Source organism: Euprymna scolopes, chromosome 7, assembly GCF_053919585.1.
Source record: "Euprymna scolopes isolate OS-2025 chromosome 7, ASM5391958v1, whole genome shotgun sequence".
In the NCBI taxonomy this organism is placed as follows: Eukaryota; Metazoa; Mollusca; class Cephalopoda; order Sepiida; family Sepiolidae; genus Euprymna; species Euprymna scolopes.
In genome coordinates, this window is record NC_136488.1 from 170,343,447 (window position 1) to 170,358,446 (window position 15,000).

A 15,000-nucleotide genomic window follows, 5' to 3' on the forward strand; every position below is an offset into this window, starting at 1 on the left:
ATCGTTGTCTCAATTACAAAATGGCGAGCATTAAGCAAAAAAAAAAAAAAAACGTAAGATTTATTAAGCTTTATTTTATTTATTTATTGTTTTAATCTTTATTTATCCCAGACAAGGCATGTTGCCACTTGGTCGTAAGGAACAGCTATTTGGGATTATGTTTACAAAGCCCACTATGTAGGGAGTTGAGCAGCGAGATATCTGTTGACATTGCATTTAAATTTCTGTATGTTGCTACAGTGAGAAGAGCAGGGAATGTGGGTGGGTGAGGGGGGGGGGGATTCCTAAAGTTTTTCAGTTTGAAGAAAAAACTACTAGACTTTCCGGCAACTAGGAATGTCAACGGTAAAGAGGTGGAATTTTGTTGCTTGTCGAGTTTGTGTATTGAAGAGGCATAATTGCTGCGAGTTCGCTAGAACACATTCCATTAAAATAATTGTAAAACAAACACGCGGATGCAATATTGCGGCGAAGGGACACAAGTTAATAATTATACACACACATACATACACACATATATATGCACACATACACGCACATACATATGTGTGTGTGTGTGTGTGTGTGTGCATGTATGTGTGTGTGTGTGTGTGTGTGTGTGTGTGTGTGTGTGTGTGTGTGTGTGTGTGTGTGTGTGTGTGTGTGTGTGTTCCAGTAAAATGATTTTTGGTCCCTCCGACAAAAGGAGGGTGGACCTGTAAATTCACCCTTGTCCGTTCACACTTTTCTCAATAACTACGACTTTCGAATTTTTTGAAATTTTGCACAAACATTAAACATGATATGAGTAAACAAGTAACAGAACGGATTTTCCGGGAAAACTCCGGTTACAACCCTAGGGTTGGATTTGGCGTTAAAATGGCTAAAATTGACACTTTTGTGCTTATTAAAAGAAATTTATGCCTTGGATATAAAAAAAATTTTTTGTCTATACTTCGTGATAACTCTTGGGTGCTCCCTAGGGCCGTTTTAAGCCTAATAAAAGCACTCCAATACATGGTAGTGAGTTCAAAAGTAATATATATATATATATATATATATATATATATATATATATATATATATATATATATATATTACTTTTGAACTCACTATCATGTATTGGTACAATATAATACTCAATAGAGAGAATTGGCTCTTTAATAATAAATACGAAATCTGCATGATTTAAAATATCATATTTAGGCATATTTTACGTCTGGGCAACAACGCTGTGCGGCCTGCTAGTACATAAGAAAAGCAACAAAATAAAATACAGAAATTCTATGGGTGACATGAGGATAGGTGAGGTAACTGTTTTGCACTATCGTACGGTGTCATGTTAGAGTTAATTAAAGACCTGTTTTTGTTTTTTGTTTTTTGTTTTTTTTTCATCAGACTAATTTTGAATGATTATTGCCTCATATTAAACGTTGATGTTTGGATGAATTGAAAGTATTTTTATTGAGTTCAGCTCAGTTGATTGCCAAATAAATTAACATTTATCCTTGGCATCATAATAATCATTATTATTATTATTATTATTATTATTATTATTATGTTTATTATTATTATTATGTTTATTATTATTATTATGTTTATTATTATTATTATTATTATTATTATTATTATTATGTTATTATTATTATTATGTTTATTATTATGTTTATTATTATTATGTTTATTATTATTATTATGTTTATTATTATTATTATTATTATTATTATGTTTATTATTATTATTATTATTATTATGTTTATTATTATTATTATGTTTATTATTATTATTATGTTTATTATTATTATTATGTTTATTATTATTATTATGTTTATTATTGTTATTATTATTATTATTATTATTATTATGTTTATTATTATTATTATTATTATTATTTTATGTTCATTTCTTTATTATTTTATTATTATTTTTATATTTTATTTTTCGTAATTAATTATTTTATTTTTATTAATTAAATATTTTATTTTTATCAATTAATTATTTTATTTTTATTAATTATTTTATTTTTATTAAATATTTTATTTTTATTAATTATTTTATTTTTATTAATTAAATATTTTATTTTTATTAATTAAATATTTTATTTTTATCAATTAATTATTTTATTTTTATTAATTATTTTATTTTTTATTAATTATTTTATTTTTTATTAAATATTTTATTTTTATTAATTATTTTATTTTTATTAATTAAATATTTTATTTTTATTAATTAAATATTTTATTTTTATCAATTAATGATTTTATTTTTATTAATTATTTTATTTTTTATTAATTATTTTATTTTTTATTAATTATTTTATTTTTTATTAATTATTTTATTTTTATTAATTAATTATTTTATTTTTATATTAGTGTTATTATATCATTTTATTTTTATTATTTTATTATTATATCTTATTTTATTATTATTATTATTTCATTATTATTATTATATCATTTTTATTATTATCTATTTATTTATTTTTGTTACAGTTTTTCTTGTCCTGCATTTGCGGAAAATAAAAGAAAATCAATTCAGGTAACTTGATTATGTAGTAGAGATGACATCTATTCAATATAGCCTCCTTCAGCCTCAATCACCGCTTAGATAGGGTGTGGAACTGGGAGCATGCCTTTTCCACAAGCATCGACAGAAAGCGGCGATCAGGCTGGCTTTCGTGTTGTGGGAGGTCGTGTTGGTGATGTTCTCAACGTATGACAAAATGAAGTAGTCCAGTGGATTCAGGTCGGGGGAGGAAGGGGGGGCAGTGAGAGAAGAGTACTAAGTTGTAGCATTCATTCTGAAGCCAAGTGTGGGTCTCTTTGGACTTGTGGGTCGGCACCGAGTCCTGCTGCCACACCCAACGTTCTGCCAGTGACCACCTGATTGCACGAGGGAATCACCACACTCTTCAGCACATCCAGGAACACTTTGGTGTTGACTTTTAAGCCGATTTCAAAACTTGAAACCACACCAAAGACCATAACCGTGGTACAAAATTTTGTTTTCATCACCCTGGACATGTTCCTGTTATTCGTAACAATCCAGCAATGCATTTTGAGGTGCTGGCAATGGTCCTCTTGTCATAACTTGGCTCGGTAGAAAGCATGAGTTGTACAGCAGCGCATCTCCGATCTTGCTTGTTGAACATTGTGTCATTTTCAGATGTGATAGAAAGGCTCCTATCGCTCTTGGGATTTGTACACAACTAGGTGTGTCAGAAAACAACATTAAAAATGCATGATAAAAAATTGAATAATTTGACCTCCTATCTTTCCTAGCTTATAACTACTTGAAAAATGTAATTCAAGCCCTATTTTTTTTTTCAATTAAAGGAACGAAGACCAAATTTTTAAAAAATAACAGGTTTAATACCAAATTATGCAATATTTGTTTTTTTTTTAATTGGTTTTCTTTAAAAAAGATTTAAAGAAAATCAACTAATTTTAACTTGCTTCGATAAATATATGCATATATAAATTCCAAAAAATCACTTACCTATAAAAAAATACTATTCAATGGGTACTCCCATTCTTCATTGTTAAGAATTTATCCATATTTATATTTTAAATTCCATGTATTTTTTAAATAAAAGAATTTTTTTTAAAAACTATTTGAAAAAGCCGCCATTACATAAGCATTGTTACGTGTTAGTGAAATGCTGGAAGTAGTGTTTGTTTTTGTTTTGAAATACGGATGGACAGAATGATGTAAAAACCACACGTTTGCCCTCTAGCCTTGTGCGTGAAGAAATATGTGTCCCCATAGTTGAAAACTAGTCACATTTTACTTATAAGCTTTTGCCTTTAAAAAAAAAAACAGTCGATGAATTTTTCTTTTTTTCTTTTCTCAAAGAAATACATGAATTTTTGATTTAATATATTTCAATTCTACTTTACCGAGTGAATTTTTTTAAATATCTAAAAATAGAAAACATTGAATGAAATATAAAAAATTGTCGTCAGTGTCCAATATTTACATGACAATATAAGCAGAATATAAGCTTCCACTAAAAAAAAAATCAAGTATTTTTTAAAAAAAAACGTTTTACACTTTGGACTTTACAGGTAAATTTCCAAAAAACACTTCTTTTTTTGTTTTAAATTAGAATATTTTATTTATTGATCTTTTATTTTCAATTTGTGATATATAAAACTTCAGTGCGTAAATTATTTAAATTTTAATAGACATTTCAAAATGGGGGAGGGGTGAATTTAAAAATAAAACGTTTGTCTAAAATATTATATTCGATTTATTGGAAAGAGCATAAAATTTCACATTGACCCTGAAAATATCGTAAAAATTCAACCAATAGAAAAATTTTGATAGATTTTTAAAGTTTAAAAATTGAAAAATATTTAAATCGTAAAATTCAATTGATTTCATTACGTAAAAAAAATGGCTGCATGAACGCGTGCAGGTACTTTGTAAACACTGTTTTTTTTAAACAGTGTTTTTTTTTTTAAATAAATAAACAATAATATTTCTATTATTTTTTAAGCAACTTTAATAGTTTATTTTGGAAGTATATTCCATAAAGAAAATAAACCCACTTTAAAAAGAGAAATTACGAGTTTTTTTTATATATACAGGGTGTTCACAAAGTCTGACTACATTATGTAGCCAGACTTTATGGGCACCCTGTATATATATATATATATATATATATATATATATATATATATATAAAATTATTACTATGATAATTTTTTTAATACCTATGGACATTAATGTTTCATCCTTTCAGGAATCTATCAATGCAGGGAGTTATGATTACAGCTGGTTGGGAGATTCGAACCTGGCCACAAAACCATCTGACTCTATTAGCAAGGAACATAATCTACACGGTGCCCGCAAAGTCTGGCTACATAATGTAGTCAGACTTTGTGGACACCCTGTATATATATTTTATTCGCAGTTTTGTGTTAGGGGTGTCAAAAATTCCTCCAAAATTCTGATACACCTAGAACACAACTGGCCAACTAGTAGATGGTCTGCACAAAACCGATGTTCATTAAATAGAAATGGAATCATGTCGTTTTTTCTAGGGCGACAATTTTATCGTCTACCCTGCACATTACTTTTTCTGCGCCAACGATTTATTTAATAAATTCGACGTAGATGTATTCCTATTCTTGGATAAGAATTCATTGGTGTAAGGGAGATAACTCCGTTTAACTAAAAGATTCGTCAAAAAAGAATTTAAGATGCTGCTGAAACTAATGTCACTTCAAGGAATTATAGTTTTTTTTTTTTTTTTTATTTTTTTTTTTTTACCAGCGATTTTTTTTTTTTTGTAATATCAAAGACTAAATATTTGGTAAAAGTGCAGGTGTTTGTTGAGAGAGAAGCGGCAGATTGATTTTTTTTAAATATGTCATTTTAAGCAAAAACAATATTACTTACTTAATTGTCATGTCGAAATTAGTAATATATCCAAACATTACAAATTGAAAATTATTTACAGTTAAAAGTAATTTTTAATTTGGGGAAAATTGCATTTTTCGTAGATGTTTTAAAGTAGATGATGAAGATTTCACATACAGGGGACAGTGGAGAGAGAACCATTGGGTCGTTGGGAGTGTAGAATGTAAACAGAAGTGCCTGACCGCTCAACTTGCCTCATTCCCATATAATAATCTGATGGCGAACATATGTAAACATCGACATAATCGGAAGTAGAATCTGCCTTCATGCACGTCTTGTTTATCAGCAACATTTTGTTGAGCTGGATGATACGGACATTCACACCAGACCCGTCGCAAACGTGTGGATGTGCGTTGAATGAAAATTGCAGTATTTTCCATCCTATCTCCATGAATTTATTTTCACTATAGATTTTGTAACGAAGACTCATTTGTTGTTATGCTAATGAGTATAGCTGCAAATTATCTAATTTTGTGCTATTCTTGCGCATTGGGTCTTATAATGTGAATTAATCATAAATTTTTTATGGTTTTATTTCAATCTTATAATTTACGCACCTAAAATGCACTTTTACCAATATTTTTTTTATGTTATAACTTTTGTTACATGAAAAAAAGTCGGTGCATTTTTTTTCATAGCATTTTCATATTCTCTGCGAGTTGTGTTTTGAAAACTAAAAAAGATAATGAATCTCTTAACCAAACAGTTACCTCCCTTAGATCAATGACTTCTTATGCAAAAGCGCCGGTTTCTTTTTTATTTGGGATGGCCGTATTGGAAACGGGATTAATCAAATTAAATTGTATTCGTTCGACAGTTTGATTCGTACAAATTTTTTCTTGCGTGAATCTTAATGCCAAGCAACTTTAAGCAAAGTGAAACTTGTCGATATTTACTTGCCTCTCCACGAGGGCAGATAAGACATAAAATCGGTTTTAAATACAGAGATAATCTAGCCCCCAGAACGGGCACTCTTGTTCGAGATTTTTAATACGTCATCCTAGCAGGATCTCCTTTCACTGATCGATGCCAGAATAGCTACTACGCTTTGAATTATCTATTCTCCAAATATAAAAAATCTATCACAATATGAAAAATTAGGCGTAGGACTATCAAACGTATGTAGGGGGGGAGGGGTCGTTGGACATGATTGGTCTAATTCAACAAAATTGACAATTCTACTCTTAACTGGAATCATTGCACTTACCACAATACCACATTTACTCCAGGGACCGTCCTACTAAAAATATCTCCAACTTTTTTTAAATATGCCATTTTAAGAAAAAAAACAATATTACTTCCTTAATTGTAATGTTGAAAAGATTAATATATCCCAAATTACGAATTGAAACTTAATTATAGTTAAAAGTAATTTTTACAAAAAATTGAAAAAAATTGCATTTTTCATAGATGTTTTGAAGTAGATGGTGAAGATTTCACACACAGGGGACAGTGGAGAACGAGCCATTGGGTTTTCAGATGTGTAGAACGAAAACACGACTTTTAATGCATCTAAAATCAAGCTTTTATCTTTACATCATCAACACTGATGTCCATCTGGCATCAATTGAAATGGATGCTTTTCGTCTTGGGGAAGGCTTCATGTTTTGACAAACTTCTGGGCTTGACCTTTACTCCCGATTTGAAATGGAACATCAAATCCATTGCCAAAGTCGCTGGAAAAATGGTGGGATCCTCCTACCTCTCCAGTAGATATCTCACTCCTGATGCAATCTCTACCTATATAAAAGCCAGGTACGGCCAACGATGGAGTACTGTTGCCACATCTGGGCAGGAGCTGCTAGAAGCAGCTTATCCTGCATTGACAGAGTTAAAAATAAACTTCATAGCTTGGTGGGGGATTGCAAGCCCGTCTCTGCTTTATCGTTATTTTCATGGCAAGTGCTCACCTGAGCTCCAATTTATGGTTCCCGCCTCGCCAAACTTTCACAAAAAACACTCGTCTAGCCAAAACCACTATCAATAATTTCCCACATTCTTTATCTGTGCCTAAACCTAAACACAGATTCCATGAACAAAGTTTCTTTCTTAGAACTGCACGCCTGTGGAACTCTCTTCCATTTGCCTGCTTTCCATCTGACTACAATATGATTGTCTTCAAGTCCAACATAAACAAGTTCTTGATAAACCATCCCCATAAATAATCCAATTTACAAAATTCCCACTAATGTTTACTATGCTATAATCACTCATGATTGACTAATGTATACCAATTAACCTTGTCCTCGAGTGGCCTTTGGGCCTTGGTAAGTGGTGACTCCTGTGTAAAAAAAAAAAAATAAATAAAAAAGCAAGTGGAAGAATTTGAATGAAAAGCTTTCCGGTAGTGTAATATTAGTCCTGGCAGTCAATGGTTGAGAATGTTTTTTTTGTAATTGTTAAAGGAAAGCAGTTTAGCCTTAGCATCATTAAATTTTATCATTTTCTATCCTTTTTCTTTGGTACGGAATTATCATGTATTGAATTTCTGTAAACAAATATTAGTCGATTCACTGCAAATATTTGTTTAATATTTTTGCTGTTTCCTTTATTTCAGAGTGAGAAGAAACGTGGAGGAAATCGTAGCTCCGACAATTCTTTCTGCCGAAAACAGATGTTTCAGAATCGAAAACTCTACTTCAGAAAATATTGGAAATCCTGATGGCCCTTTCGCAAAAAAAAAAAGAAGTCAATCAAAAATTCACTAATTCTCATCAATTCTTACCATTAAACGGAACTTATATTGACCACATAAAAGACATGTGCATGTTTTTTTTTGTTTTTTATGAAAATCGCTTCAGACAAAGCGTGAAACCATTTAATGTAAGAAGCTGACCTTGTAAAAAAAAAAAAATGAACTCTTATTTTCATACCACCGAATCATGATTAAATTGATGTATGATTGCTTTTGGGTTTTTTGTTTGTTTGTTTTTTTGACAAGGGAATCACCACTTATAAAGTCCAAAAGGCTACTTGAGGATAAGGTTTAATGAGTGTACGGTGTTCACTGAGACAACAGTGTAGTGATCGTTTTTGGTGGAAATTAGGTAGAATTTGATTAAGGAGACAGCTCAACAAGAATTTGTTTACATTGGACTTGAAGGTGACCATGTTATAGTCTGCTGGAAAGCATCCCAGCAGAACAGAGTTCCAACGTAAGGGAGTTCTAGGAAAGAAGCTTTGTTCATGGAACTTGCATTTAGATTTAGGTGCAGTTTGAAAGTGAGTGAACTTGTTGATAATTGTTGTAGGTAGACGAGTACTTTTGTGAAAGCTTGGCAAGGGGTGGGGATTATAGATTGAAGCTCAGATTAGAGCTTGCCATGAAAATAGCGATGGAGCAAAGACAGACTTGCAACATCTCGTTTGTGAGAAAAAAGGTTGCAAGGGAGTAAAAAATGGCGTCTCTTACTAGGTTTTGAACTCTGTCAAGAATTCTTTGAAATGTCAACCCGTGTGTGATTAATTTATTGACTAGCGAATAAAACTGGCGTTGCTCGGGAGCAATAACTTGAAATGTTGGAACAATCGGAAATCACACATTTTAGACATTTTTTCTTATCTGAAAATATTTTTAAACACTTGCTTTCCTATGTATATGTGAATTTTAACACGAACCACACCCAAAATTATTATAAAAAAACTTAATTCTTCCTTTTTTTTTTTTTTTCACCCCAAATAAGGCACAGTGCTACTGTAACGTAAGGGGCTACTATCTGGGACATAATTTGCTGGGATACTATGTAGGGAGTTGAGCAGCAAGATGTCAGTTTACATTACACTTGAACTTCTGCATGTCAGTACAATCAGGGAAGCAGGGACCCGGAAGGAAATTCCAAAGTCTAGCAGTTCTAGAGAATAAACTATTAGAGCAAAAGGCTTTTTGGCATCTGAAGATCTTTGTTGTTTAGGGGGTGGGATTTTGCTTCTTATCGGATTTGTCGGGGGTATTTACGTTGAGGGGGGTACAAGAGCTTGTAGTTTGTCGGATCACCTACCATTAAAATAATTGTAAAACAGGCAGAGGGATGCAACATTTTGTTGATGGGACAGAGGTTGAAGCCTAGCTGGCAGTGCGGGACCTATCAAGTTGGCAACTCTCTTTTGAACCATGTCTAAGAGTGATAAACTAATAGCAGATGCACCAGCCCAAATGTGGCAACAATACTCCATGCATGGTATGCGAATGGTGTCCTTGTAAAGATACAGGATACTCTCAGGCATAAGTAACTTTCTAACACGGTAGAGAAAGCCCACCTTCTTTGCAGCAGCCTTGGCAATGCCCTCAATGTGTCTGTTCCAATTCATGTTCCCCGTGAATGTTAAACAACATACTTTTAGGTAATGTATCATTAGCCATAGCTGTTAGTGGTTGAGAAGGTTTCTTGTAATTATAAAAGGAAACAAGTTTAGTCTTGGTAGCATTTAATGTGACCATCCATTTTGTTCTCATTCAACTACAGACTAGAGGAGTTCCTCTAGGGTTTCTGCCATTACCTTGGTTATGTGTTCAATCATTTTCCCCTCATGTCTGTTATAGAGTGTGGTGTCGTCAGCAAATATACCAATGTCGGAGACCTCTCTGATTCTCTCTCCTCTGATCTTGAGCAAGTGGTTCAATGGGGAAAGAGGTGGCTGGTTACTTTTAATATAAAACCAAGCTTTTATCTTTAAATCATCAACGCTCTGATCCCCATAGGATCTAAGTAAATAGCTACTGTAAGGTGGTGGACTAGACCTTGATTAATTATGGACTCAAATATTTTAGCGAAAAGAGGGAGGAGGCTGATGGAGTGATAATTTAATGGTTTAGGTCTTTTGCCAGAATTCTTGTAAACTGGTATCATCGAAGTAGTTTTCCAGCAGTCAGGAAAGCAAGATTCATTAATGCATTTGTTGAAAAGTTTGGAGAGAACTGGATCAAGCTCAGTGGAGCATTGTTTTTAATAGTACAGCCGGCATGAGATCAGGTTTACATGCTTTTGAGGTGTCTAGGTTTTTTTTTTTATCTCATGCACTTGAGAAGGGGTGATTTTCAGATCATCTAATGTGGTTTCTGTAAAATCTAGGAGAGAATGGTTTGCTGGGTCCAAAGGAATGTTGGAGGCAAACTGACAGGCAAGCATATTAACCTTCTCGATTGCCGTGCAAACAACTCCTTGATTGTTGGATAGTGAGAGAATCGTTGATTGCCCATTATTTACTACACTGTTGTAGATTTTTCAGAATCATGAGTTCTTAATTTCTGTGCTTCAATGCATTTTCTGGTGGCTTCAGTATATTCTTTCTTACAATTATGTCTAGCTTCTATAACTTTTGTCTATTTGTACTGGACTTATGTCAAATAAATCTGTGGTATGCATGCTGCCTTTGAGCAATAGCTGCTGCACAAATAGAAGTAAACCATTGGGGAGAGTGGGGTTTGCTATAGAACTTCCATGTGGGAACATATGCTTTAATCACTGCTTTGAAATGTGGTCTCATTTGTGCACTTTTCTGCAGGAAGGGAAAACATATTTCCTCATGAAGCGTCTGATGTCTTTTTCTCTTATTTCCAAATTGCTTGAAATATATTTTATTCTGCTTCTTAATTTCAAGCTCACATTTTATACAAAACAGAGTTTTATCTCGTGTGTGACTTCCAGGTTTTACGTAGCTTATTTTTATGTATTTGCGTGATACGTTTAGGGGGTTTGTTTATATTGTAATTTTTTAAACGAACGCATTTCATTAATCTTATTTATTGCAGACTATTATCCTCGTCTTTCGTAGTTGTTGCTTCACGACGTTTCGGCCAACTATTCCTCTGGCCGTCGTCAAGTGGTAACCGCGACGGGATAAGAACTCTGAATCTCCTCACTGCATTCTCAGTAATTACTGCCTTCCATAGTTGTTGTTGTCTCAACACGTTTTGGCCAAGTAAGCCTCTGGCCGACTTTGGGTAGGATTGAAACCGCTATCTTCAGACAGTTCTCACCTGGAACCATAGAGATTCAATGTCTCTATTCACTGCGCCATGGGCCCTGATGAAGGCCAGAGGAATATTTGGCCGAAACGTTGTTAAACAACAACTAAAAAGATAATAAATAAAAATTATAAATAATACTCATCTCAATAACGAATTCCAATCAAATAATATATGAATGCATTTCAGTTGAAAACATTTTACATACTTTTTGTTCTATCGTTATTAACATCTCTAACGTAATCGTCCTCTCTAACATGCTCTCTCTCCTTTTTTTATAGTCTTTTTCTTTTTCCTTAACGTGACGTCATTTCGTATACGGCACGGTATTTGCCTTTATCCATCATATGCGTGTCAGTGCACTGTTACAACGCGTCATGTCGAAATTAATATAAGTTCCCAAAATTATGAAAAATGATTCAGTAGATAAATATATAAAGATAATTCGGTAAATTCTATTTTTACTTGTGATAATTTTAATCACAAGTAAAAATAGAATTTATCGAATTCTCGAGTTTTATTGTATGTTTTAATGGGGAAGGTTAATGCGACCAATTCGGTATGACAAACAAGAGAGATAACCCTTGATTTAAATTAAGGATGTGTCATCTTTAAACGCGATATTTTTGGATGTAATTATGGCTGACTTTTTTTTTTAAATACTTCTAATACATCATCTACTGGATCATTTTTCGTATTTTTTTTTAATTTAGACTAATTTCGCCATAATACGTAAGTGCGTAATTTTTTCACCTGAAATGCGTTGATTTCTCACCAATGTGAACAAGCATCAAGTTAATTACCCATCTAGAATGAGCATTCCTTTTTATTTATCGGATGATTTCATTTATTCGTTAGATTTAAGAATTAGCGTATATCTGTCAAGACAAAGCTGTCTGTTATAAATCATTTATAATTGAAACTGTCATAGTGTTGTCACCTAAATCAAACCAAAAACTGTGAAATGTAAGGGAGACAACACAAATAGTTTGTTAAACTCCTGTCTGCGCAAGAGTTATTCCCCTTGGTATTAAAACAAAAACAACATTTTTTTGTTATAAAAGAATGTTTTTTCTTTCTTTAATTCATTTACAAATGAATAAACGAACCTTGGATTGCGCCGGCTGTGCTACATCGACTCTCTCTTCTGCAAGAGTCTGTCTATCTGCCTACCCCGACCCAGAACACAAACAATGAAGCTGTTAAATATTCTTTGCAAACATCATCCTACGTCAGTTCTGTTGTAAATGTTCTGATTTCTCTTTCTTCCAAGATAATCCTTTGTTCTTTTTAATTTTGATCTTAAATATATCGGAAGAAAAAAACGGCATTAAAAACCCGCGTCCTGCCTAATAACATTAGACCTTTATTGAATTATACGTCTACTTTTGAAAAATACATAATTCATAACTGATGCCATTTGTGTAGTGTTATCTCCCTCTCCTTCCTTTTAAAACCCAGAAAGATATATTTTGTCTCTTGTCACATTGACTCTACGAACCTATAATTTATTATTATCTCCAATGCAAAAGTAACACGATGAGATTATAAGAATTTTGTGAAAACACTTTCATGTTAGGATTTTGGTTATAAGGTAAGTCAACCAGTTGCAAAATCTTATTAAAATGTAGTTTGTTTAACAAATTCAAAAATGCAAATTAGTATTTGGTTTATGACGTACATCAATGGACAATGGGCAAATTCAAATAAACTTTTACAGATTGGATGTTGACAATGGTATTTGTAAAAATGTCGGTTCAAAATTGATACTAAATAATTTATGATACAAAACATTATATATATATAGATTTGTGTGTGTGTGTGTGTGTGTGTGTGTGTGTGTGTGTGTGTGTGTGTGTGACAGAGAGAGAGAGAGAGAGAGAGAGAGGTGTGGGAGTAGTAAGGAAGTCAGAACACCAGAGTTAATTGGCTAAATAAAAAAGTTCATGGATAAATACCGTCATGTATCTATCGAAAGAATACGTTCACATTTTGATGCCAATGTGAGATTTGTACACACAATTATTTGCAGGGAACTGAAGATGCGGAAGATTTGCGCAACGTTTGTCATAAGGTTGTTCAAAGAAGATCAAAGAAAGACATTGCAATGACCAAGATGAGCACTAAGACAGTTCCTCACCCTCCCATAGTTCAGACCTTGCTCCCTGTGACTTTTGGTTATTCCCTAAGCGCAAGGAAAACCTTAGGGGCTATCCGAACTTTGTTTAATTTTCGATTTTTGAGCTATTATTGAGGTTCGAATATGGCTCCAATGAAACCACCATTTATTTTTGGGTTTTAACTCGACAGGCTTTACAAAATGCTTTAAAATAAGTTAAAACGCAAAAAAAAAAAAGAAATATCCGAGTAGGTAGAAAAATAACTTAGCTTGCCTTTGGTAACATTTATTCACTGTGTATTTATACATTTTTTTTTTTTTTTTTTTTTTTTTTGCTTTCTTATCTAGTCTGGAAAATCGCCCGTAATGCGAGAACAGAATAAAAAATGAAAAACAATTTCAAAATAAAATTGAGATCAGTTTCACATGTAAATTTAACGTAAAGTAAGCCTCTATATTCTAGCTATTCTAGCATTTTAGGGCACTTAACCAAAATCCGCTACACTGGGTAAGTTGTCTGCATTTTTTGGAGGGGGGATACTTTCTGAAGCAATAATGTATGCGTTTTATGAACTTACTCATTGAACTTAGGGTTCGTTTTAAAAGAATTTAATGAACAACCATAGAAATTACAAAATTGCCTGGAAATGAGGACATTTTTACTTTTAATTTATATACGAAACTGATCCCACACTCTAAATTCTAAATTAATTAGATCTTTTTAGTGTTCACATATAATCGCCTCAAAAAGTAGACTCATTTTAGTTGGGCTTGTGTGAGTTAGTTTACATGTGTTCCTATTGACTTGTCTCGCCGCCAGGGCAGAGTGAGACACAAGGTCTGTTTTTAATCTGGATAATCTAGCTCTCCAAAAAGGTGAACAAAAATAAAACTTGCCTCAATCTAGCAGGATTTTTCCGTCATCGGCAGCGGACATAAAGGATGAAGTGTACTATCAAGACAGATGCTACACTTTGAATTATTTATTACGTAAAATTAGTGTTGGGATAGTTAATCAAGATCAGGAATCAGCAAAATCGGAATTTTTGGAATCATAAAAATTTGAACCTAATTTCCGATTCCAAAAACGATTCTTTTAATTTTTTTCTTGACAAAAAAAAATGAAACAATTGCAGATGTATTTATTAAAAATTGTTCATTTACTAAAGACTACAGAAACGTAGGTTATAAATCAAGTTCCAAGATTAAGCGTTGGCTCTTTGAGTCTAATTTATTTTTCATTGGTGAATTATGGCAATAACGTAAACATTATATAGTCCACTCAGGAAACATTTTGCTAACGTCCATATACCTCCTCTCGGGGATTTCATGGTTGATTATTTAAAGATTTAAAATGGTGTGGGCAAGTTTTTTTGTGTGTGTGTGTTTTTTTTTGTGTTTGTTTGCTTGTTTGTTTCTTTTTCAATTTCGCTGGCGCCATCTTGAAACTTCCGGTGTCTGTTCATCTGCTTTTTTTCTGAAATAAATAATGTTTTACTGTATTTGTTCA

At 32.5% G+C, this 15,000-nt stretch overlaps 1 protein-coding gene across 5 annotated transcripts in view; it reads left to right on the forward strand.

The window, feature by feature from the left end:
- LOC145280134 (uncharacterized) overlaps positions 1-8,317 on the forward strand; it is a 30,728-nt gene extending 22,411 nt beyond the window's left edge. For 3 of the 5 annotated variants that reach the window (XR_013868550.1, XR_013868549.1, XM_080131901.1), the window contains 2 exons: positions 2,472-2,517; positions 7,964-8,317. Coding sequence is in view for 1 of the 5 variants with exons in the window: in XM_080131901.1 (XP_079988027.1) it covers positions 2,472-2,517; positions 7,964-8,114 (197 nt within the window). In the remaining 4 variants the exon portion in view is untranslated. The remainder of the gene's footprint in view (positions 1-2,471; positions 2,518-7,963) is intronic. The other 2 variants (XR_013868552.1, XR_013868551.1) reach the window with 1 other exon arrangement.
- Positions 8,318-15,000: the final 6,683 nt, after the last annotated feature.